Here is a 26,322-nt window from a genome sequence, read left to right as displayed (position 1 = left end):
TTATTGTTGTATTTAGGATTGGCACCCGCAATACTAGCCACCGATCGGATAACATTTGTTTTTCACGCTTCTGGATCCGGGTTGCATCCGAGCTGCGACCGATCGAACATACGTAAAGCTGTCATAAGTTGAAAACAAACTGAAATCAGCTGATCGCAACTGTCTCGTGGATTGCCTTATTCCCTATAGGGTTTGGTGATTCCCTATAGTTATTCCCTAAAAGCGACACTATTTGTTCTTCGGAAACAGATAATATCGCCGTTGGAAACTATTGACATATACATATACTCAGGGGTGAGTAAACATCATGGATAATAACTCAAAACTGAGTAAACATGGTAATTATGAAAATTTGAGCAAATGTTACTCAATTATCCAGTACCCAATAACTCACTTTTTGACATTTTGCATAAGAATACCAAACTGAGTAGATCCTAATCAAATTAGAGTCAAAATAAAGCAGCGTGTATGAGATTACGGTGTCAGGGAGATGCATAGTGTCGATATCGGTATCGCCCATTCTCAATTGACAGTTCACTGATTTAGACGAGTTTTCTGCGCATTCACTCGTCTAAAGTTTCTGCCGAGCTCAAAAAATTCACTTTCCGATATCACAAACAATCTGTCACTAACTGCTCGGTTGCTGAAGTTTTTATTCTTGCTTCGATCTAATTCCCTGTCGTCGGCAGTCGGTTCGAGACCATCGATTCAGTGGCTGGGTTTGGAGTTCCGGACGACAATCCAGAAAAGGTCGGTACAATCTGGTTTAATGACATTTGGCAAATGGTCTGCGTCGCGAAAGTGATGACCGTTTTGTGGTGACGGATTCTATCCCAGAAAATGGATTACCAGCAAGTTAGTGTTCTAGTGAAAAAGCTATGTGTGTGTGAATAATTCTGTCTCTAGTTTTTCGTCCCTGTTTCCTCCCAACAATCGGTTCCCGCAGCGCTGTGGATTGTGTGTTCAAAGTAGTTGCGATCTCTCGTAAAAGGTGCGAGGAAAAAGAAATCAGAAATACCAATCAATAACGGTGTGGAGTGAAAAAAGTTGCAAATTTGAGCTGCTTCACTTGAGGCACAAAGTGGAATGCAGCAGCCTTACTTTCTTAGGCAAGACGACAAAAAAGTAGGATAGTCTGCCCCGAGGGAGGGCCGCTGCTGCTGGGAGGAAGTGAAAGAACTTCGGTTGCAGTATGTCCAGCACCGGAACACGTAACGGAGTGAAGGAGGCCAACGCCAGTGGGCCCCGGGTGGTCACTATCCACAAAACCGAAACGGGCTTCGGATTCAACGTCCGCGGCCAGGTTAGTGAGGGTGGTCAGTTGCGGTCAATCAACGGAGAACTGTATGCCCCACTGCAGCATGTAAGCGCCGTGCTGGACAACGGAGCTGCCGAACTGGCCGGTATCAAAAAGGGCGACCGGATTCTGGAAGTGTAAGTATGGCCTTTAAGTGGTCATTTTTTTTTCGCAGCCAGCCAACAGCTGCTAGCAAGCAAGTAGAAGAAGGAAGCACTTCGTGACTGCACTAATTGCGTTAGAAAGGTAGTGTGAGATGCATACTAAACTGAAACTATGGGGCTGAGAACGACAAAACGGCAGCAGCAGCAGCAGCAAACATGTTTACGGGTCCTGCTATTGTAGTACCTGCCTTCGAGCGCCCCGAACGGGTGTTTCTCGGTATTTTTTCTTTGTTACGTTCGCTTTGTGCGCTTGTATTTTTACAGCGTACTGGTTTTAGTCTCGAGAGCAGGTTTTTGCATTATTGGCAAAGTCGATAACCGCTCATAGGCTGGGAGAATTTCGCTGGTCGGATTGCGGTGGATATGAAAAAATAGAACTGCACTTTATTACTTAAAGATCTGTTTTTTTTCTGCACCCAACGATGCATCAGGTTCTGTTTTCTTTATTGTTTCAAAAAAGGATCAATAATTCTTAACTCGGTTTTAGCAATAACAAAAAAAAAAAAAAAAAAATAAGGAAGAAAAAAAAATTTAAAAAAATCCGCTCGACGCTAACTTTTTTATGATAGCCTGCCGTGGATGAATTTGAAATATGATTTAACGAAAACTGCATCCGCGATGCTGAAAGCCAGAATCAATATCGCCAGTAATTCGATAAATCGGATTGATTGACGTTTATGTCGTTAGCAGAAACAGACACATCTCCAATCACCCACGCGCCGTTTATGCCTAGAAATCCAGAGTCTCGAACCAGCAGAGGATCAAATGATTCATATGTGATGTGTGCACACTCCACCGACGTTATGTTTATTTGTTGTTTTCTTAGTTTTCCTCATTGGCGATTATTTTTAGCCCAAGCCAATATTGTGGCATGGCAGGAATCGGTGGAAAAATCGCTGATCCACAAGCGGTAACCCCGCCGAGATCGCTCACTGATAGGCAAATATTTGCCTAGTTATTGTTGTTCCCTGTGCAGAAGGCACATTCGTGGGCGAGAGCCGCATACGAAAAAAAGTGGAAGAGGTTGTTTATAAGACACGACCGCAGAGGTAACGTACGACAGCCTGTCTTGTGTCAATGTCTTTCTTGACATAGGTTTGAGAATACACTCAATTGGGGTTAAATAATTTAATAGTCTCTTTGCTCCAGATGACGTACACCTCTGTAGCCGGCACTGCGGATTCACTTGCTGCCGTATCCAAAACAAGAAAGAAATTGAATTGTTTTGTGACTGTCTTTTGGATCAAGTTGCACTAAGATATCTTAATTTAGGCAGTGGCTACGAAGAGGCTATAGACAAGCACTACATAGCATATATAGCATATATAGCAAGCCACGCACGCTAGCCGCACGTTATATAGCAAGCCACACACGCTATATAGCAAGCCACGTACGCTATATAGCAAGCCACACGAGCTATAGACATGCACATACACGCTATAAACATACACACACGCTATACAGCTAGCCACGCACGCTATAAAGCAAGCCACGCACTCTAGCCACACGCTCTATAGAAAGCCACACACGCTATATGTGCACACAACCTACATATGCTGGATTATGGTGGCTTCTCAAATCACCTGGCGGTGCGAGTCTCTTTCAGTTTCGGGTTGTATTCACCCAACGATATCTGAATCGGATTACCGCTGGTGGGGTCCAACTCAGATCGAAGGGAAGCCGAACTGAAAGAGGTAAGAACTGCAGCTAACCACTACCACCGCCGCTGTTGCCCGATGCTGATCCACTTCGCCTACTGCCATCGGTGTTGATGTCCGTTGCTGCTGCCTACTGCTAGTAAACTGATTTGCTTGAGGTGAAACAGTCTCTTATATAGCCCGAAGAGTGCATTCCCGGCTAACTAGGTACTCCATTCTGTCGTTCTTTTTAGGGAAAGGCAGCAAGCGACCAATCAAAAGTCGACATTTGCGTTTCGACAACGTTCAACAATTTTCAATATTACAATAGTTTGAACAATCAGATTACAATTTTCACCATTTGGACGGGTGCTTAAATGATTTTCCAATCGATTGCTGCAAAAATGACAGAAATTGGTTGGAAACTGACTGGGTTTAAAGCGTTTGAAATTGGACAATTTTTGTGACGCTCTCGATGTTTTCGGTTTTAAAACTGGATCCCTGTATTGAAATTGGGTCCCTGTATAGGTTGCCGTAAGACGTATTCTACGTCAAAAATCAAACGAAAGCACTGGCCAGTAAACAACAACTGCTTAACCGCACAGTCGGTGGTACGGCGAATATTTAAATGGGCGTTTCGTGGCAACATATTTCAGGTGCCTGGAGAGTTAAAATGCTTAATAGAACAGAATAATTGAATGTTGACGCTACTGATCTTTATTATCATTCATTCATTAAATATTTTATTGAGATGCGAATGACGACGCTAAGTTTGTTATTTCACTAAAAATACGAATGATGAAGAAATACTAAAGATACTAATTACATATTACATAGGGTAGGGAACATATTTTAAGCAGCTTTAGGAACCGCCTGTGTATTCAGACGAAATACTCGAAATGTGTTGGGTGAAACTCAAACAGTAGTATATCAATCTGTTCGCTATCGTTTTCTCTATCAGAACTTGTTTTCAGATTGTAAAACTAAGTTTGCAAACTTTGACAATCATCAATCAAAGTTACGAATCGAGGGACACTATTCCAATCACCCCGAACCTATTTTAAGCAGTTTCCATCTGTTTTGCAGGTGGTTTTTGCAGCACCCGAAGTGGCTCCTGAATGGCTGCAATATAGGTCGATTTGTTTCAATTGGTGATTGTTCACAGATTGCTTTGTGATTAACGGTATTTCTCATATTCGTAAGACAGCTAGACAATCAAAGTTTTCGTTTCCATCATTGAAATTGTCGATATTGATCAAAATGCAGGAGTTTGAGGCCTGTTTTCTTCGACTGATTAAAATAGGCGCTACTGCTTAAGCCGTTCCTTACCCTACTACTGTTTTTGTTGATGTTCAATGGTGCATTCATTCATATAATTCGTTCGACCTAGACAATTACTACTCCTATATTCTTCAAATGGAGGCATATTGATTACACTCTTAAGCGGGTTCCTTATAATAGTTTATAAATAGATTTTATTTTCGAACAACTTCAACCCACTGATTACGTGTCACCAAGCACCTTTTAGTGGACCTGATGGAAATTTCGTACTACATATGCTCAGCGTTAGGCTGTGATAACTGGAGCACATTCAAAAACGCGCCCAAAGGCAGGCGATAAACTCTTCTCCGGACTCAGCGACATCAGTGCAGATGCAGTTGCCAGCTGGTAACATTGGGTGAATTTGACCGTTGGATCGCATCTTATCTCATGCTGTCATTGCAAAATCGAGATTAACGTTAGCGCTGCAGACAGTGGCGTAGCGTGACCGAGTGACACCCGGGGCGGAAAATTTGGGTGTCGCCCATTTCCCCCTGGATGTCACCCCCACCAGGTTGCTCGTTTTCAATTGCACTAAATTGAACCACTTTTGAACAATTTGTTGAGATTATACTCTCACCGCGACCTCCATCTAATTGATAGTTTATCTCACGGATATCACCCTTTTGAAGGTGACACGTATGAAAATTACCTTCATGGGCCGCCAAGAGCTTCCCACGCCTAGATACAGCTCTCAATGAAGTAATTACATTTTTTACCCTGTGACTTGGCAAAAGGTTGGACACGTGTAACTTGAGACCCTAATGTGGTCGTTCACCTCTGTCCAGCAACACCTATCCTAACCTCTACGACATGCCGACCGGGATACGAGAAACCTTATCGGTTAACCAACCCCCGGTGGAAACTATGGTCGTATTAGGGGCGGTGTACAACAGCGTCAACCCGGAGCGGGGGACTGAATTATGGAATGCTGTATCTAGGGATGTTGCAATACCTCCGATACTAACTTGGAATCGATTCTCTCGCTTCCGATGCTCGAACTTTGGTATCGATACTTGACAACCTTCACCAATATCGATACACTACTTTCAGTATCGAGATAATCGAAGCTACATTGTGGCTATGAGCAGGAGATTGATATGTCCTCTCCACTTAGTACGAGAAAACTTATATTGCAAGTAACGAATTGCATGATTTTGTCTCGGATGTATGAGTTTCATGTCTTTATGCTTATCATATGTACCGCTTCATATTGTATTACAGTGTTTTATTTTACTTTATATAGTTAAAAAAGTCATAAAGCAGTAATCTTTTGCAAAAAGAAGCTCTGCATTACGATGAACCATCATGCATAAAATTAACGCTCTAGGACATCATTTACCCCCCTGACTATAATAGACCGATACCCTACTACACGACGCGACTGTAATTGTGAGATACGTGCTGTGAAAATAGCTCCACGGATCAGAAATGTTTGGATGTTTTTGACGAACATAATCGGCGAAACATTTACAGAAGCTGTTTGGTTTTAGTTTAATAAGTGAAAAATAAAGGGTTAATCTAATTATACAACCCTATTATTTCTATCGGGTAATCAATATGCAAAAAACGGCAATGAGTTTTAATTCAAATGAGCCTTATATCGAACAACAATTCCTTGCAGTATCGATAGTTTTTACCGAATACCGATGTTTAGTGATATTGCAACGTCTCTAGCTGTATCCCGTCAGCTACACCTAAGATGGCAGCCCCATCGCAGGATGTAGGTATTGCGACCCTGGTAAGATAGCATACCGAAACTTTTTTTTTCTACCACGAACAACGAAGTTATAAATACGGATATCAATCGGCAAAGACCTAGGCTACGAACACGGAACAAGATTAAGGTAAACGATTGGAAATTGGGTTCTTGGAACGTCCGATCTCTCAATGAATTCTGGAGAAAGGGAATTCCGTGCAGTAGACCCTATTGCACACATTTCTTTCAAGTCCCACATCCACTACAGTGGCGGGAAAACAGCGGAACGGGTCGTCGGTTTCGTAGTGCTGGGTAATCAGAAAACAAGACTCATCCGGTGGAGGCCCTTAGATGACCGTATATGCGTGCTGAGGATCAAGGGCAAGTTCTTCAACTACAGTTTAATCAACACCTATGCACCGACAAACGACTAATCCGATGAAGTCAAAGATTCAAAGAGTTCTATGACAAGCTTGAGCGAATCTATGACGATTGCCTAAAACACGAACAGCAGAAAGAAGGAGTGGAAGACATAAATGGACTGGCGAGCTGTATCCACAATGCCATCAAAATGACTGCGAGAGAGGTAGTAGGTAGGTACGACGCGTGGAAGACAGCGTAACGGCTGATTCGATGCCGAGTGCTAGAGAGCGAGAGATGAGAAGAACCATGCCAGGAGCCGCATGCTCACTGCGGCTACGCGTCAGAACAGAGATAGATACAGGGAGGTAAGAGCTGTCGAAAATAGAACCCACCGTCGGAAGAAGCGCGAGTACGAGGAGCAGGTGCTTGTCAGCGTCGAGGACAGCTATGCTCGAAACAACGTGCAGAGATTTTATAGAACAGTTGACAGATACACTCCAACTGTTGGAAATACAGGAAAAAATTATTTGATTATTTTTTATTTGAATGGAATTTTGTACACCTCGCTAGAGGACTGCTGGAATATAGTCAAAGCAGCCATTAACAGTGAAACGGAAGGTGCTATCGGGTTCGTCGTAAGAATCGATGTAACGGCTGAGGAGTGAGTATTACGTATTGAGACGAGGAGAACGCAACGCGGGTATTGATGCTGCAACCGGTCCTTACCCGGTTAAACCTAATGCTATACAAACAGATATGAAGACGGCATATTCATTTTCTCCGGGAAAACAACGCAGACTTCGTACCGGAAGTCGAAATGTGTTGGGGTACTGGGTCTGGGACACAGATCAGCTATCAAGAGAGTGGAAGGTGAGAGTAACATGCCGAATATACAAAATGGACGACAAGATGGAATGTGAGAATTCCTAAGCGATCACGATTCTCAATGCAGCCTCGGAGAGCTCTTCCAGATCATCTTTCGCCGTTTCTCGTCGCTGGCAAAAAGGTTTGTGGGATATTATTAAGCCGGTTTTGTGGATGTGGATGTCTTTATGCTGCGGTAGATCCTCCAACAGTTGCGTGAATCGAGTCCCCACGCATCACCTATTAATCGATTTCAAGGTCGCTTACGACGGTTATCGACTGTGCTATGTGTGTTATCGAGAACTATGGAAAATTATAGACGAAGCACGAAGCTTGGTGTACTGTTCAGCGATTGGTAAACAGTATACAAAGCTAAAATGTGAAGCAGAAAAGTTTAGATTGAAAGAGAATACGTCGAATGTCGTTAGCTTGGTACATCTTTACCATCCTTACGCAATCTTGGTCCTTCTGTTGCCAGCTAAGTTTTGCAGGATCCGAAGCCCTTGTAATAAACTGAAAAGATGCATATTTTTCATCCGCGACACCAAGAACACCAACTGTTCCGTTTATATTTCTTACTCCTGTTCAAACACGTTTGGATCTTGGCACAATTTGGACAACAATTAGACCATTGAAAGATAGCCCGTCTCGGAACGGCTGACGATCCTGAGCGCTCCGGAGAGTGCTGACGAGGAAGACCGAAGGAAAAGTGGCTACATCGCTGCGTGCGCTTGGCCGGGAGGTCGGTGCAATCGGCCAAACAGTGAAAAAGTACCTGGCGAACGTGGACATATACCTTAGAAAGCAGGAGTGCAGGCAGGCAATGACGTAGCGGTAGTGCTTGAATAATATGGTCAAGTCGATTTTCCCGGCAAATCACGACGTGGCGGTGGTGATGGACGACGAGACTTGTCTCACCTTGGATGGCAACGCCTGGCAGGGCACTTCGTATTTTACTTCCCTCCGAAGGAAGTGAGCACCGAGGTGAAGTTTATTTTACACATCAAGTTCTCCAAGAAGGTGCTACTGTGGCTGACAATCATCGAGAAGGGTATGACAAGCTGCTCTTCTTTCGCTCCGGACTGGCCGTGAACGGGGAAGTTTATAGTATGAAGTTGCGTAGTTCATCGAGATCGGGATGATGTCCAGAAACCTGAAAACGACTCCAGACAAACAGAAAGTCACCATTTTGAATTTGAAAATGGCATCTTAAGTCGATCTACGGTCTCAGGGAATCATTTTAATTACAGAAATACATATATTGGGAGGTACTCGACCATTTTAGGTTGTTTTCTAGAAACCGGAAGTCTAAAGCTTGGAATTCAAAATGACGTCTAACCCGTTCTTCGATCTCTGAACATCATTTTGGTTTATAGTATTTGACCCTGTTTTTTCATTGTTTCTATGGCCACTATAAGCCACAAGGAAATCTGTTCCGGAAGGAACATTTTAAAACTATATCACCAATGGTCTGTGGACGTAATTTTATGAGCTTTGAATCAATAATTGTAAGATTCTGTTAAAAAAATCATTAAATCATACAATTCCTAGTTTCAGGGCATGTTCACGGAAAACCGGGTTTCCGTGAATAAGAAAGGTACTTTTGATAAAAACATTTTATCCACCTTTTATGTATCCCTAGTTATTCTCGGGTAATTTCTGTGCAAGAACATCATTGTTAAACACGTTTTTTTCTTAGTGCTGTACTTTTACCCAAAAAGGACTGTTCCAACTAGTTTGATTTTCATGACAAACACCAAAATATTTTCGGCAAGACAAACTAACCCTACAAACCGCAATTATACAAGAGTTTTTTAGGTTCTGTTGTTTTCGACTTTCTCTAGTTTCCGAATAGGTGAATCGCAGTTCTCAAAACTAAGAGAATGAGATCAAAAAAGCTAAGAACACAACTTTTCTCATAACTTCACACCATTTAAACGGAGTCTTTTGTGTTTACATGTGTGATTACCTGACGTTATAACACAGACAAACAGACGTACCACTCCATACAAAATTCTAAGAAAATTGTGCTTCCGACTAACTTGTACGACACCTACTGGATATATTCCGCAAAACATAAATTTTCCGCCTTTATGCTGTTTTGGCAGCACAGCGTGCGACAGCTGTCAACTGAGTTCGAAAGGGAAAAGCTCATCAGCGCCATCACCGCTGCGGCGGAAATTTTCCGCATAACCGAAACTCATTTGAATTGACCGTTATTTTGATCCACGAAAATAAATTTCGTGGTACGTCTGTTTGTCTGTGGTTATAAAGTTGCAAATTTATACAAAGTTGCCAATTTATTTTGCTCGTATGTTTCGAAAAAGTCGATTTGCCTCTCACTACTCTGAAAAATATCTCAGATTATTTCATTCTATTTTTACCGGACCCAAAAAACCGTAATAAACGAGACAACAATTATTATTCATATATGTTCGTCTCAACATAATTTGTGTATCCACTCCAATCGTGCCACAGTACGAAAATAAACTTCGATAATCAATTGCATTAGTTATGATTGATTATGCAGCGCCGGAACAAACCATCATCTACCACTCGGAATTTAATTAACCCCCCGCTCGGTTCTGCGACCGTTTCGTCGATGTCGGCTCTTCTTTATTTACTTTTTGTGCGGAGTCTATCCTCGCGAAAACAACAACAGTCGGTTCATATTCGGGTGGAGTGGACAATTAATTAACAGTTAGACCGAAATGATACAAATGACAAGGGGGCGTCAAATTGGTGCACGCAAAGGTTATGTGTTGTAGATCTACCTATATTTTTGTGTGTCAATCAGCGGAGAAGTACGAGAGCCAACTCATCTGTACTGCATTTTGCTCTAAAAACGACTCATCAATTAGTGGTAGTGCGAGTGTCTGTGCCGGCCATAGAGGGTTACGCTACAACTTGCCTACGGCAAAACACTGTCAAGCGCCGTCAAAGTTGCGAAAATGCAAGTCAAGCACGTGTGGTTCTTATTTGCCAGTGACACGATGTCACTTTAGAAGCGAAGCGGAACTAAGCTAAATCACGGCTAATTCGATTAACTCGTTCGTCTGTGTTCTGAATTGGCCGTGAGATTTATTTTCTTGAATTAACTTGGAGACCCGTTGAGAGTGAAATCTTCCCTTCTCGGATGGAGTTTCGAGTGCCACTCGAACTTTGCTGCATAGGTAGTTGTTTTGGCTTTCTTCTGAGCAAAGTTAGCATCATAATTGCAGTTAAAATTAATGTGTTGTTTTTTTTTTGTCTTCAGGCCCAGAGCGTAAGTTTTGATTCTGCATTGTATGCGCGTAAACATGCAAATTTCATAAGATTCCTTCATAGCATCACGGAATCACCTGCGCTGCAGTGTCTTGTTGAGTTTCTATCAAGTCGCACACTACATGGAGTGGTTATCATAGCTGTGCACAGTTCATTGTTAAGGGGGGGAGTCTTAATTTTTTTTGTGTTTTGAATTTTTCTGTTTAGTTGTTTCTTTGGTCAATAGTATTTTTACTGTTTTTTTTAAGCTCTAATATGATTTAAATGTGCCCAAATAAACCCCTCCGTGCACACGACTATGGTGGCTACACAATTTACTCCGATGTCGTATGAGGCCATAATTTGATTATGAAACCTTCGTGGATTCCCGTGAAACATCAATTTAGCGGCTGCCTTGGTTTGGCGTTAACAGCCAACATCATCAGTGTACGTGGGTCATTTATGCATTAGCGAGAGAATTTGACTTTCATGTGCTTACATGTATATGGTTATTTCTTTCGGTGGAAGTAAACATTGATTTTTCGAAACATTCCATTTCTTGTTTGCTCCTCTCGTCACTTATCATAGTTTGCAGAGCAACCAATCAAACTTTTTAGTTTTCTGTTAGCAGTGATAATCAAGAATTAATTCATTGGTTCTTTGGCCTTAGTCGTAAGTGTCCTGTGTCCACTAGTGTGTGACACAGGTGCCATTTCTCAGCGCCCCATTGCATCAATCAACGTGAGTTAATGTGTAGTAGCCAGACGTTCTCGCAGTTTAGCCACGTGGGAAATGTCTTGGCGCTAACGGCAGAACTCCATGAGAAGGCCACGTGTTTCGCATGTCGTTTACCGGTAGACAAAACGATGAAACGTTAGTTCTTCTACAGAAAACGCCCTGCGAAATGTGGCACTATGCGAAAATGCATAAATATTCACCACTCTCATGTAAGTTATCCAAGGCGAACAATAATAAGCAGTGAGCAGTTTCTGTACCACTGCAGCGTCGTACGATTGTTAGTGTGCCATGTTGTCATGAATACAAATAAACTTTCTCGGGGGTGAATGAATCAGAGCCGCGGGCATGTAGGACACCTCTCGATAGAATCTCATTTGCTGCTGTATTGAGTTGTGTCCTTGCAGTAACAAATAAATCACCACATTTCTGCTGCAATTAATAAAAAAAACTCATTGTTTGTTTTTATTGATCAGATTCATAGCCAGTGTTTCTATTTTCAAAAGGTTCTTCGCGATAAACCTTTTGCATAAGTTTATACCATTAATTTTCCTTATTTTAGATAAAATGTTTCGATAAGAGTGTCCCTTTAAAAATAATAGCTGCGTCAAAATGACTCGTATATACGAATTAGGATGATAAAAACCAGATCGTTTCGAAATAATATTTCATTATGCTTTCTAAAATTTCAGTTGAACCAAAAATGGAAAGTGTATCCACAAACTCAATTTTATTCAAGGTTTGACTAGGTGTGGGCGATAAAGGAACTCTAATGAATCGGAAATGTAGAATTTTGGTACATTATAATGCATTTTAGTTGCCTGCATAGAAATAAATGTAGCTGAACCGACTCCTACTTAGCTAGGTTTGTATAACAGGGTGGGGAGACCCTTGAAAAATCTGGAAAATCAGGGAATGTCGGGGAATCTATTTTTCGATCAGAAAAATCAGGGATCGTCAGGGAGAACTGACAAACAGATTGATTCTTTTTTAAACGGTTCATTATCGCTAAAACAGTTTTTCCGCATAAAGCCTGTAGTACACTCTTTGTCTAATGGTCAAATATTTGACCTTCTGACATAATGGTCAAATTTATTTGACATCATGGTTGTTGTTTGCCCCATGTTAAAATCGGAGAGTGACAAATAATTATCTTTGACCAAATTTTTATCTGTCAAAAAGAGACAAATATTTGACGCTCGGTCAAAGAGTGTAATACAGGCTTAAGAGGCAAATACGGGGTATATACTATTTGGTTTCATATACGATCAAATATTTTTATTACTGGAATGTTTGTGCTGGAGGTTAAAAATTGTTAGAGGAATCAATGTTATAGTCCAGTGAATATCACGGATCAGAATTCCTATTAGTTCACATTTTTTTATTTTAGTAATTAAGAGTCTTTTTTCATGCTTGTCGTCAGCTTCTGTTTTTGTTGTTAATATCAAGTACTAATTGTACCAACAAAAAAAATGCTATCTATAAGTGAATCCATCTATATTGAATTGAAAATATTTTAGTTTATATTTCTCCACTAACAACAACATTTTAAACGCTATGGAAAGGGCATATTTCGTTAGATAAACTATGTTTGGTGTTACTAAAAGCGAAGTGTAAGCTTGCACTAAGTATCGTTGAGCATCAAGAGAGATTATCAAGGAGTTCAAAAAGCCGCGAAAAATTGTTGTCATTAAATTTGTTTGGGTTCCTTAGACATGTCGAGCACATGTTTAGAACCTTTCAAGAATTTCAGGTTGAATAGGACATATTTCGTTTTCTTTCGTTAACTGAGGAACATTCGAGTGTTTTTCAGGGTCATTAAAATGATTTTTCATAAATTTTGTTTTAAAAAGTGCCTCAACTTGCAACTAAGCTCAATTTAGAGTCAGTTTTGTCTCTAGTCTTATCTATCTATGGATCTACTTTAAGCTAAATCAATTTCTGCTTCGCCGTTTTCTTTCATTTGGAAGCGTTCTTCAACAATTTGGCTAAATTTAAACAATTTTTTTGGCCTTTTCCTCTCTTTAAAATTACTTTAGTAATTCAAACCAAATTTAAGTTCATTTCCTCAATTTTTGTTTTTTTTCTCTGGATTCCAGGGGCGTTCCCAAGTATTTTAAGTTAGTTTGGAATACCTAGGTTGCTTATCTGTTTTTTTTTTCAGAGGAATTTTAAACATAATTTTAAATGATTTTCTTTCTTCTGTTTCTTCTTCACATAAGAAACATTTTTCGTCCAATTTATGATCAGATTTTATTCAAATTTTCTCTGCTTAATTGGAGCGTCATAAATTATTAATTCATTGTTGTTATTTTTTTTAAGTGAAAACACCTTTTCCATTTCGAACTGAATTCAGAATTTAATTTTTGCCTTTCTCCTAGAAAGGTATAGCAATCACTTGCAAAACCGAAAATATAAAAGTGCTCCAAAGGGCCGAATGGCATATATCACTCGACTCAGCTCGACGAGCTGAGCATTTTCTGTATGTGTGTGTATGTGTGTGTGTGTGTGTGTGTATGTGCAGATTTTTATTCTCACTCACTTTTCTCAGAGATGGCTGGACCGATTTTCATGAAATTAATTGCAAATGAAAGGTCTTGTTGTCCCATAAGACCCTATTCAATTTCATTGTAATCGGATTTTTAGTTTCGAGGTTATGTATCAAATAGTAAAAATAATTAAACATCATTATCTCGAAAACTACACAACCTATCCGAACAAAATTGGTCTCAAAAGAACGGGCTACCTGAAATACCCTTAAGTTTTGAATTTTATAAAGATTGAACATGTTGTTCAAAAGTTATGAAAAGAAACGTGTTCTGAAGACTGTTTAATCTCACTCATGTTTCTCAGAGATGGCTGAACCGATTTTCATAAAATCAGTGTCAAATGGAAGGTCTAGTTGCCCCATAAGACCCTATTGATTTGTTTTGCAATCGGACTATTAGTTTGCCTGTTTTGTTTCAAAATGTGTAATCCAGCTATGCAAAGGAACGATGACTATTTGGACTCACTTACTTTTCTCAGAGATGGCTAACCCGATTTCCACAAAATTAGTGTCAAATGAATGGTCTAGCTGCCTCAAAAGACCCTATTGAATTTTACTGTAATCGAACTGTAACTTCATCTGTAATGTACCGACTTGTGAAAATCATGAAACTTCATTATCTCAGAAACTACACAACCGATTTGATCAATATGGATATCAGATGAGCGGGCTAGTTGAGGGTTAACTGATGAATCATGATTGAACACGTGGTTTCAAAGTTTGGCTGCCCTACACGTTCCCATTTCATTTGATTATAATCGAACTTAAGCAACTGTTATGTATCAAATTGTTAACAATACAACGAAAGTCTATTATCTCAAAGAGTACATGACTTATTTGAACATTACTAGTGTCATACGAACGAGTCATCTCTCAAACTCACAAATAACAAACTTCATAACAATTTGATATGTGGCTCAAAAGTTATGGAAAGAAAAGAAATTCAAAGACTATTTAAAACTATACCTGCTTTGATCGATATATGTGGCCTTAACATAATTTAAGTGTGGTATCGTACTATTTAAACGTTTCAAATTCATTGATTCCTTGCGATGTGATGAAAGTCTGCAAATGCTTAACCAATCGGCCATAGGATATGATCAAAGTCAAATAACTCGTTTGAAATGATTGGTTTTAATCGAAATGGCAACATCCTCGACTGTTGGCTTGTGTACATCGCTTTAACTCTAAATATATTTATATTGAGTGGTATTCGGTCATTTTCAGCAGAATTTCTGACATCAATCTGACACCGGAAATACCCATATTGGGAGGTATTTAGTTATTTAGGTTGTTTTCCAAAAATTAAAGTGGTCGTCTTTAAATTCAAAATGGTGTCCAGGGTCAATGTTTGGTTTCTATGCATCATCACGTTTACGGAAATATCCATATTGAGTATTATTCGGTCATTTCCCACTGTTGCCTAAAAGTTGCCATTTAGCAATTCAAAATGGTGCCTGCGGACAATTGTTAGCTTCTTGCATCATTCTGGTTCCAGAGATACTCATATTGGATAGTATTTTAGGCTGTTTTTCACAAACCGGTAGTCGCAATCTTGTATTTCAAAATGATATTTAGGATACTGGATAAAGAAAAACTCATATTGGGTGATATTTGGTCACTTTGGACTGTTTTTCAGAAGCCGAAAGTCGTCATTTTGGACTTTAAAATTGCCTGTGAAATCAATTTCTGTCATCTGGGCGTAATTCTGGTTCCGAATACATTCATATTGAATGGTTCTTGGTCATTTCCGGCTGTTTGCCAGACACCGGAAGTCACCATCTTGAAATTCAAGACTGTGTCTGTGATCAATTTTTAGCTTCAGTGCATCTCTCTGGTTCCAGAAATACTCATATTTTATGGGAATCGTTCATTTCAGGCTGTTTTCCAGAAACCGGAAGTTGCCATCTTACAATTCAAAATGTTGTCTGAAATCGATTTGTGGCTCCAGTGCATCCTTACGTTTCCGGAAATTCCCATATGGGTGGTATTTGGTCGTTTGCGCTGTTTTTCCGACACCAGAAGTCGCCATTTTGGATTTCATAATGGCATTTGGAGACAATTTCTGGATTTTGAACGGCGTATTGGTTAAAGAAAAACTCATATTGGATGGTATTTGGTCATTTTCAGCTGTTTTCAGAAACCGGAAGTCTCCATCTTAGAATTTAAAATGCTATCTGTGGTCGATTTTAGCTCCTGTGTATTATTCTAGATCCGGATATTATTATATTGGGTGGAAATCGGCCATTTTTGGCTGTTTTCCAGAAGCCGGAAGTTGCCATCTTACAATCCAAAATGTTGTCTGAGGTCGATTATGTAACATATTTGTTACCACTAAAAACATTCACCTGCCAATATGGTTCCATTTAGTTGATTAGTTCGCGAGATGTGCAGAAATTTTTGAAGAAACATGTACTTCCAGAAGAGGGAGGGGCGTCGAACCATTAGGGACAAATTTGTTACCTCTAAAAACATTCACATACCAAATTTGGTTGTATTTTCTTGATTGGTTCTTGAACTGTGCGAAATTTGTGTTTCATTTTTATGGGACCCCTCCCTTATAGAAGAGGGATTCGGGTGTCAAACTATTATCTACATATTTGTAACCACTAAAAACATTTACCTGCCAAATTTTGTTCCATTTGGTTGATTAGTTCTCGAGATGTGCAGAAATTTATGTTTCATTTGTATGGGACCCCTCCCTTCCAGAAGAGGGAGGGGTCTCAAACTATCATAGGAACCTTTATCGGCACCAAAAACCCCTACATACAAATTTTCACGTCGATCGGTTCGGTAGTTTACGAGCCTATATGGATCGGACAGACAGACAGACCGGACTGCATTTTTATATGTATAGATTACAAGATCAATATTTTAGAACCTAAAGAGTGAATATACATTTATTGGATTGAAGCGTTCATGTAAATCTGTTTTTACAAATAAAAAACTGAATGAGAAAGGCTGGGTCTGACCGCTAGGTGGATTAATTTAGGTTCTTATTTACATTTACATTTACATTTACATTTACTTGATTGTTTAAGTTATAAGAAACTAACTAGAATTCATTTTTTAGCTCATTCGAACGGATATCTCTTTTTTGTAAATATATTCTATTGCGGCTTTTCCACTTAAAATTATATTCGAGATTATATTTTTTGGTTTGAGTTTGATAATATGTATGAAAATTGCGGAAATGACAATCGACTTATATTTGTTAATCATATGTGAATTTTATTGCTTGCTTTATTATTAGTTTGGTGTCAACTGTTTTGAAAGATTTTTTCTGGGAAAATTATAATTATAATTACTTTTAACTTCTCCTTACCTTCAGATCGCTTATAGAATTTTTGTTTTTCTTTTCTCTTAACGTGTTTTTGATCACTTAGAGTTATATTTAGGAATATGTACTTTCTTCTTTCTTACTTCTTCTGGATTTTTTTTATGTTTCCAGCATAAACTTTTGTATGCTTTGTTTTAACTTTTTTGAGACCCTTTTAGATTTTTTGACGTTAATTTGGGATGAATTTTTGATTTTAGTTTACCTGAAAGTCAGTATGCTGCTGGGAGCGTTTTCATGCATGTTTAACTTGGCGTATTTGTTTTTTATTCTTTTGTTTTCTTGCAGAAAACCTTTTATCTTCCCAGCTTCTACCGTAGCTTTCTGACATATTGAATCATTTTTGTTTTTTTTTGGAATCAAAGTCTTTTTAGAGTTGATTTCGTAATCTCTTGTTGCTTTTCTGGCGTCTTTTCAATCATTTAAAACATAATGTGTGATTATATTTCATTAGGTTTTTTCTGAACTATAAAAGTGTTTGCTTTGCTCGTTCTACTTTGTTCTTCCCTGTTCAGTTGGTGCGTTTGTCAGCCCTCTTAGGCTGAATTTCTATGGGAAATACATGAAAATTAACATAGAGGCATTTATGCGAATTTTACATATTTCGATCTGGGTGAATCAGAGGTAATAAACAGAGAGCAGGAGCAGGAAAAGTAGCGTGGGGTTGGAGAAGGAGTAGTAGCAAGGGTAATGGTAAGAGATACAGAGATAGAGAAACAGAGAGAAAAAACACAGAGAGAGAGAAACAGAGAAAAAAAACAGAGAGAGAGAAACAGAGAGAACAAGAGAGCGAGAGAAACAGAGAGAAAGAGAGAGCGAGAGAAACAGAGAGAAAGAGAGAGCGAGAGAAACAGAGAGAAAGAGAGAGCGAGAGAAACAGAGAGAAAGAGAGAGAGCGAGAGAAACAGAGAGAAAGAAAGAGCGAGAGAAACAGAGAGAAAGAGAGAGTGAGAGAAACAGAGAGAAAGGGAGAGCGAGAGAAACAGAGAGAAAGAGAGAGCGAGAGAAACAGAGAGAGAGAGCGAGAGAAACAGAGAGAGAGAGCGAGAGAAACAGAGAGAGAAAGAGAGACAGAGAAACAGAGAGAAACAAAGAGAAACAGAGAGAGAGCGAGAGAAACAGAGATAGAACGAGAGAAACAGAGAGAGAGAGCGAGAGAAACAGAGAGAGAGAAACAGAAAGAGAGAGAGAAACAGAGAGAAAGAGAGAAACAAAGAGAAAGAGAGAAACAAAGAGAGAAACAAAGAGAGAGAAACGAAGAGAGAGAAGCAAAGAGAGAGAGGAGAAAAGCTCAGGCAGTTTTCTCAAATTCATCCCTTGACAACTTTTCTCTATCTTTTGTCATTATTCAGATATATAGATTTATGAAAAAACAACTGCAACTTTTTTCATATGTTTGTACAGAGAAATTTTCCAAAAACAAATTAAAATCGCTGATTTTACGTAATTAGTTATTGATTTAACATCTTCAATAAAAAAAATTAAATTTTAAAAATTTCCCGATTTTATCACTTTCCCTATTTTATCACGCCAAAAATCATCAGGGTTAGATATAATCGGGTGATCACTGTACTAACATTTACAGACTCAAAGATAGTTCAACAATCAAGCTCAGAAGCAGGAAAATGCACCACATAAGGCCTGTGCTCGAGAAAAAGCACCTGTTTCTCCGTGTGTAACTTTTTTGTTCGTAGGACAAAATTGATGGAAAGTTGGGTATAACTAGTTTAGAGTGTATAATTTATATGTGCAAAATTTCATAATAATCGGTTCAGTGGTTATTGAAATATTATTGAAACGAGAAAAAAAAAAACGGCAGAGAATTTTGTGCGCCGTCATGGGAAATCCGACTGCCACTGAGTGAGATGGATCGGAAGACAATTGGGAATAACCCATATAGCTGTGTCACGAATGGTAAAATCATTTAATTTATAAGGCAGTGGCAACTATTTCGCCACCAACAAAATATATTTTTTTCACTGCACTAAGAATATAATTTTTAAATTTAGCTTAACAAAGACTTCTTAAGGTGTCTTAGAACACTTCAGCTTTTTTAGGACTGCTAGGAGTGTACAATATTCATTTCGGGATCATGTTTTTGTAAACAAACCGCGATTTTAGAACGTCTTCAGGAAATTCATATTTAATTTGGTAAAAATCCAACAAATTGGTAAGTTTTTCACTAGAAACTTTCTTTTTAGGACCTACGGTGTTAGATAATGCAGTTTTTTCGTTAAAATACATGGTGTATTGGACGACAATTTTCAAGTTTTTTCCTAAAAATTTTTCCAGGGTGGTATCCTGAACAGTGCTGATAAAAGTCATTTTCCCCAACAAAATTCTTCGAAAATTACAACCAATCATTTTCAATTTTCACTTCCAATGATCGCAGCATTCTTTCAGATACACTAAATTTTCGTCCTAGTAACGGCTGTTATACTCAGATGAAATAGATCGCGCGCATCGTTCACGGTTACGGAATCAAATTTGACGACAAATCCAACCAAATGATCTTCACTTCAAAGCGAAAAAGAAAAACAAACAGTCCACTCAACCAAAATGAACCTCACCGAAACACTTTTTCACTGACACTGACCGATGCCTTGACAATATTCGTTAACTGATAAACTGATTTTGTTGTCTTACTTCCATCGCATGAAATATAATGAGGTGTTTTGACAGTTCACATCCATGCAAAAAGCTGGAAGGGTGAACTCTGAAAGGATTGTAAAAAAATAACGTTTATGGATGCTTTTTTTCACTTTCACTCAAGAGTGTCAACAAATATCAACCCTGATCCTGAATAATTCTTCACTTCGACCTTTTCCATGCAAAATGAATGAAGTCCTGCTGTTACATTCTAATTACTATGATGTTTCATTTTTAATAATTACAAAAAAGCAAGCTTACAATGCAGCTGCAGCAAAAAAGTTTCCATCGTTTTTGGGGCTAATGTAGCAACTATATTGCCACCAATTTTTTCAATTGATTCAAAAGTGAATTTTTTAACAAAGGTACATATATGTTGTTCCTTCTATAAGGAATACGTTTTACTGAAGTTTACGTTGATTCCTTGCGTAGTTCTCACGGCCTTATAAAGGGTTAAGGAGTCCCAGACGACCGAGTGGCGGGTTGGAAGTGGAAGAAAATCGAAGACAGCTGATCCTGTAAAGGTCCAGAAGGTGTTGAATTATTTCAAGTCTAATCCGAACCTTTCGATTCGTGACGTAACTCTGAACCGGTGTGATCAACAAAACACGGCGGTCAAATCTCGCGCAAGGAATCTGTATCGAGAGTGGGTAATGAAGCCGAGGTGTGTGGTTATTGATGACGAAACTCACCAGAGATTCGTCTGATGGAAAGAATTGGGGCTATAATAAAAACCAAAATGCCATTTTTCATTATCTAGCACCCAGTATGGTCTACACATATTTGATTGTGTCTAAAATTGCAGAGAAAAATCATTCCAGATAATCGAGTTATTTCTAATCAACCTAATCATTCATGCAACTTATCGCTTCAAATTTGAGCTTGCAATCTTTCAAAAATCATTCACGTTCCAACCCAGCTGAAAACGAAAGGTGCGCCTATCTACACATTGAGTCAATCTGAAACTTCTTACTCCAGGGAAAATGTCACCTTGATTCCGCTACATGGATTCGTGTCTGTTGCAACCTCCCTCCACTAAATTTGTCGTTTATTTGAACAGCAGTACTACAAAATGTAATAATGCGTTACAGTCACTGTCACGCCATTCTCTTCGTGTGCACAGAAAATCTAATCGTGCGTAAATTTAGTACTAAAAGTTCGGAAATTACACCGAAGTGCTCCGGCAAATCAAATTTCGTTCCCGTGTGCCACACGGAGCACAATACTGTTCTGGTTAATTGAATCAATAACCTTTATCACGTATGCTATCGCTTTATGGGACACAAATATAACTGTCGCCATTATCATGTACAGATGCGCAGTTACATTTTTAAAGATGGGCACGTTATAATAGAGTAATCAAACCGATTTTTATTTCTAGGAATTGCATAACTGTTCGTACATAAATAGCTTGATGATTCAATAGAGCATATATTCGAAGTTGAGGCGCTGCCTCAACTTCCCGATAGAAAACCCTATTGGGTCATACTTTGAACTTGCACAACCGTTTCCAGTAGCGAACGTTTCCCGTGTCAGTTCTCGTTCTAATCTTCATCGAGATAAAAGCATCATTGCGGAGCGAACCGCGCGATCCGATTGCAGTGGAAACCAGTAAAACATTGTGAAGCCTTTGGGAAATCGGTGCCCAACAATGCAGCGAAGTCTGTTTTCGTCGTACGCACTGTCGAGGAACAAAACGATTTTCAATCCGAGCACAGGTGACCTGATGGACGCCAGTACCGATGATGAGGGCGACGACGACAGTCAAAACAGGGGTGGTGAAGAAGTGGATGTTTTTAGCCGATTTGGGCGCGCGCTGTCGGAACCGATTCCCACCATCAGTGCCCGCGTGGATGCCATCGAAACTAAGGGGTCGGTTAGAACTTAATTATTAGGCTGAAAATCAGGGGTTAAAATCTGTGCTGTTGTTGGCAGTATTCAAGAACAATGGGTTCAAGCGCGGAGACATTATGAGCTGCAATATGGGAAGCTATTCCGGTTTCACTGATTATGTAACGATATAAATTAAGTTGTATGTTGCTAGCAGTAATGACGGGGTATTAACTGGTGGCTTATTCATAACATTATTACTTAATCATAAGCTCATAAATGAGATAACTAATATTGGAAAAATCTGATTTTTTTTTCAGAAATCATGTTAATGTCGAAGGTGCTACACACAAACAGGTGGTTGATCTCATCAAGTCCGGCGGAGATACACTCACGCTTACAGTTATCTCTGTAACGCAACAGGTAAATATTATGATGTGCACACACGTTATCATAGCGATTCAAATGATTGTCCCTTTCAGGAAGCTGAACGACTGGAACCAACGGAGGATCCCGGTGGATATTCGTACATTGACTACTCGGAAAAGCGCAGTCTCCCGATCAGCATTCCCGACTACAACATTATCCATCGGGGAAATGAGCGTTACGTCGTGTTCAACATCCACATGGCGGGCCGACAGCTGTGCTCTCGGCGGTACCGCGAATTTTCCATCCTGCATCAATTCCTGAAGAAGGAATTTACTGGCTTTAATTTTCCCAAACTGCCCGGCAAGTGGCCTTTTCAGTTGAGCGAGCAGCAGCTGGACGCTCGCCGGCGGGGTCTCGAACAGTACCTGGAGAAGGTGTGCGCCGTGCGGGTCATTGCCGAGCACGATGCGGTGCAGGAATTTCTCACGGACTCCGAGGATGACGTCGCGGCTTCACCGGTCGACATCAAGATCATGCTGTCCGATCACAGTGTCGTGACGGTTTCGGTCCGCAAGTCGGCCAACGCTCAGCTTGTTTGGGAACAGTTAGTACAACGAGCGAGTTTGACCTCCTACACACAGCAATATTTTTACCTGTTTGAAATTGTTGAATATAACTTTGAACGGAAGCTGCAGCCGCACGAGATTCCCCATCAGCTGTACGTGCAGAACTACAGCACCGCGTCCAGTACGTGTTTGTGTGTGCGACGATGGCTTTTCTCAATCGACCGGGAGATGACGCTACCCACGGGGGAGCAAGCTGCCAAGTACATTTTCTATCAGGTGAGTTCCAGAGGAGGCTTGTGGGAAACAATTGAACTTGCATATGGTGCGGTAAGGATTCTAATATATCAGATCATAAAAACTCTCAGTCTCAGTTCTGTAGCTTCTTGGTGCTTCTGAGGTTAAGAATTTTGCAAAATATCATTTATTGACCTTTTTACATCAAAAGTGTTGATGCAATTATTGCTCTAATTAGAATGTGTTTTTCAAACATGTTTGCATTGTTTGTAATTAGTAAACAAATTACCACTTGGTCTAATTTTTTTCCTTTTTTTGCTACCATATGAAACGCAATAAAAATAAGAGCAAATGTTTCGCTCTTTATAATTCCAAACAGAAAAATTATATTTGACTAAAAAGTGCGAAGTCTGAATAATGGGAAAGTGTATGAGGAAAGTCCACTGATTTCGTTTCAATCATCTCTCTCCCATCGCAGGCCGTTGACGAGGTAAACCGGGGCAATATCCGCGCCGATGGACGACTGTACGAGCTGAAGGCTCTGCAGGATTCGAAGAAGGCGGACGAGTATCTCTCGCTGGCGAGAACACTGCCCGGCTACGGTGACATCGTGTTTCCGCACTGCGCCTGCGATAGCCGCAAGGAGGGCCATGTGGTGCCGGCTGTCGGTATGAAAAGCTTCCGACTGCACGCATGTCGCGAAGACGGCGCCCTGGAGGCACAAACCGTCGAACTGCAATGGGCAACCATTTCGCGCTGGGAGAGCGACGAGGAATCGATGGCGTTCTGCTTCCAGTACAGTAGATCTGACAAGCCACCGCGGTGGGTGAAGGTATTCACCCCGTATGTACGTATATTCAACCGTTGGGTGTGTGATTTTTTCTTTGAATAACAAAACTTTTTTCATCTTTTAGCATGCATTTTTGGCTGATTGCTTTGATAGAATAATGGAAGAACGTTCCTGGGACGACACTGGAGAGTAATCTGCTCGATCTGAACCTGCTTCTGCCTCGCTTGTGGATGGCGGTGGTGGAGTGCAGGTAGGATAGCTACTAGAAAAATTTAATCTCCTAACATAATTCATTCGCAACACGAGCAAAATGAGTTCGTTAGATGCGAAAATATTAAGCAGTATTCGTTAGGCTGAACGCGAAGAACTTCAAAACTTTTTTTTCTTTCTTTTGGACGTAGCATACTTGTTTGTAGCAAAGTCACGGAATAGCGCATTTTTGTTCCAGCCGATACAACACTTCGTTAGTAGTATTACGCATATTTACAGCAAATTTTGTTAAGAATCTTTTTGCCAATGGATATGAGACGTTTGAGTGGCCCGAAACCAGACAAGTTGAAAAATGAACGCTCTCTTTTGTGCACTCAAAGTATTTTTTGAGACTTCTCGAAACGGAAGGTTTTGTAGCCATCTGCTTTTTTTTTAAATTAAATCAACACTAATAATATCCACCATAAGCTGAGAAAATAAACAAAATGGAATATTTAATGACCGATTCAATAGGAAAGAAGTGATTTTATGAGTACTTTGTTGTCAGATATTGATCAAGCAAAAATCAGCATTTATCGAAGAACAAATTCTAGCTTTTTTCAACCCTACCTTTGCGAAGCCTGTCATAATCCTATGGCACCATTCATATCTTGAACACTGAATAAATGTAAAGTCAAGTTATTACTCATAACTCACTCGATAAGTAACAAACACACTCTGATTAGTTATTCAAGAAAAATATGTTGAGAAAAAATAGTATATTTGCGTCCTGAGGAAGAAAGTATATATGTGATTTAATTAATCAAACAAAAAATGTATCCGCTTAACAATATTTTAATTATGATTCATGTGATTATTAGCTCACGTAAGATAAACGTAGACTTAAGTTTCCCCTGCCTGAGTAAACTCTTTCCGTTCAGTTATGTATGGTACTTACTTACTCGGATCGTTTGGAGATGGCTTTTACAATGCATTTACCGGCGGTCATCAATGATTATTTGCTGGGTTTTATGTTGCAATAATTTTGATCATAGCCTGAAAAAAACATAAGACAAGAGGTTCATTTTCAAGTAAAACAAGCACGTCCCCTCCTATGCCACTAATTTTTTGATGTTTGGTAAAGAATGGTTCATTAATTTTATTTAGTTTACATCTTAAAGGTACTTTCTAGTGGAAAGGGACGATTAGTTCAAACTTTTTCGTTTAAAAAGCTTGTATTATTACATTCCATCGCGGGTGGAAAATTCTCTAGATCTTAGTATAATTCTGCCTCGCCAATACGCCTGGCGTACAAGTTGCAACTGCAAGTTGTAAAATTTTTGGTAGACACTGTTATGCGTAAAAAAACACAGAATCTGATTTCTATCTTGATTAAACCTGTCTTATATATGTGTTTCTGACAACAACACAGGTTAGGGTTACGAAAGGGTAGTTTTCGATGTTATAGTGTCTAAATCAAGAGAATGTTCCGAAGTAAATAAAAAACTTGAAGATCCCGATTTCATTTGATAGAAGATAAAACTAGTCTACCAGACACGTGTCCCGTTTCGTCACTTCCGAACCGATTGGTGTAAATTTTATTGGTCAACAGCCAGAATCGTGAGATCTGTGCAGCATAAACATTGTTTTGTAAATATTCGTCCTTAAACACACTAACATTTATCTGCATCGGAAAGATGTTAAGCCTATACACCTAAGGAACGGATTTCAATTAAAGCGAAAGAACACCCTGTTATCATCTATTATTATATCAAACCACTTCACAAATCTAGAGCAACAATCTTGCTACAACAAATTGATATACTGCAAAGTGTTAGTGGAATATCCAGAAGATCTATAAAAATTAGAATAAAGTTTATGCATCCGGTTGATATCAATACAGAGTAGTTTACTTATAGAAGCCTCGAACAACAACAAAATGGACAACCAAACGCATATATGAAAAAGCAAAGGAAAAAAATAACAACTGTGAAGCAGAATAAACAGTTTACCAACAGCAGTTGAATCTCAATCGAAGTAAAATTGGTAGAAACAAACGTTAGAAATAGAGTCACTCACACACTTACGTATTCAATAATGCTGTTACACCACCCATGTATGATTTTGTAGGCATTGGCAATAACTATGAACGAAGGAAGAAATATCACTACTACGTTTAATAATGAACCGATCGACTGCAGTTGAGAAACAAGCATTCGTTTTTTTTTTCATTGATCCGAAAATCTAACTGAGGGTCCTTGAGTAACAAATAGGATTTATATATTATTATTTGTATCAGGGTATGGTTAATACTACACTATATTAAAATATCAATATTTCATTAATAGTGAAGCATTGCAGAAATAATTGGAAATCCCGCATAAAGGTAACAACATTAAAAATTGAGGAAAATATTACAGAACAGTATGTGTAAAAAAACAGTTTGAAGACAGCAATAAAGCAGCAACTAAACGATTAGTAAAAACCT

General features: G+C 39.3%; 1 protein-coding gene across 3 annotated transcripts; it reads left to right on the top strand.

Annotated features, from left to right (window-relative positions):
• The first annotated feature begins 592 nt into the window (after positions 1 to 592).
• LOC129730467 (sorting nexin-27) lies at positions 593 to 26,046 on the top strand. 3 transcript variants are annotated; one of them, XR_008728854.1, is made up of 6 exons: positions 593 to 1,434; positions 22,007 to 22,109; positions 22,169 to 22,897; positions 23,334 to 23,702; positions 23,770 to 23,895; positions 24,047 to 26,046. XR_008728854.1 is itself a non-coding variant. In XM_055689810.1 (5 exons), the coding sequence occupies exons 1-5, from the start codon at positions 1,193 to 1,195 to the stop codon at positions 23,836 to 23,838; spliced, it is 1,512 nt and encodes a 503-aa protein (XP_055545785.1). In that variant the 5' UTR covers positions 593 to 1,192; the 3' UTR covers positions 23,839 to 26,046. The 3 variants fall into 3 exon arrangements, 2 of the variants coding, with proteins under 2 accessions (XP_055545785.1, XP_055545786.1); XM_055689810.1 differs by having other exon boundaries at positions 23,770 to 26,046; XM_055689811.1 differs by lacking the exon at positions 593 to 1,434 and adding an exon at positions 21,419 to 21,728 and having other exon boundaries at positions 23,770 to 26,046.
• The last annotated feature ends 276 nt before the right edge of the window (positions 26,047 to 26,322 follow it).

Source organism: Wyeomyia smithii, chromosome 3, assembly GCF_029784165.1.
Source record: "Wyeomyia smithii strain HCP4-BCI-WySm-NY-G18 chromosome 3, ASM2978416v1, whole genome shotgun sequence".
In the NCBI taxonomy this organism is placed as follows: Eukaryota; Metazoa; Arthropoda; class Insecta; order Diptera; family Culicidae; genus Wyeomyia; species Wyeomyia smithii.
This window is presented reverse-complemented; position numbering and strand designations above follow the sequence as displayed.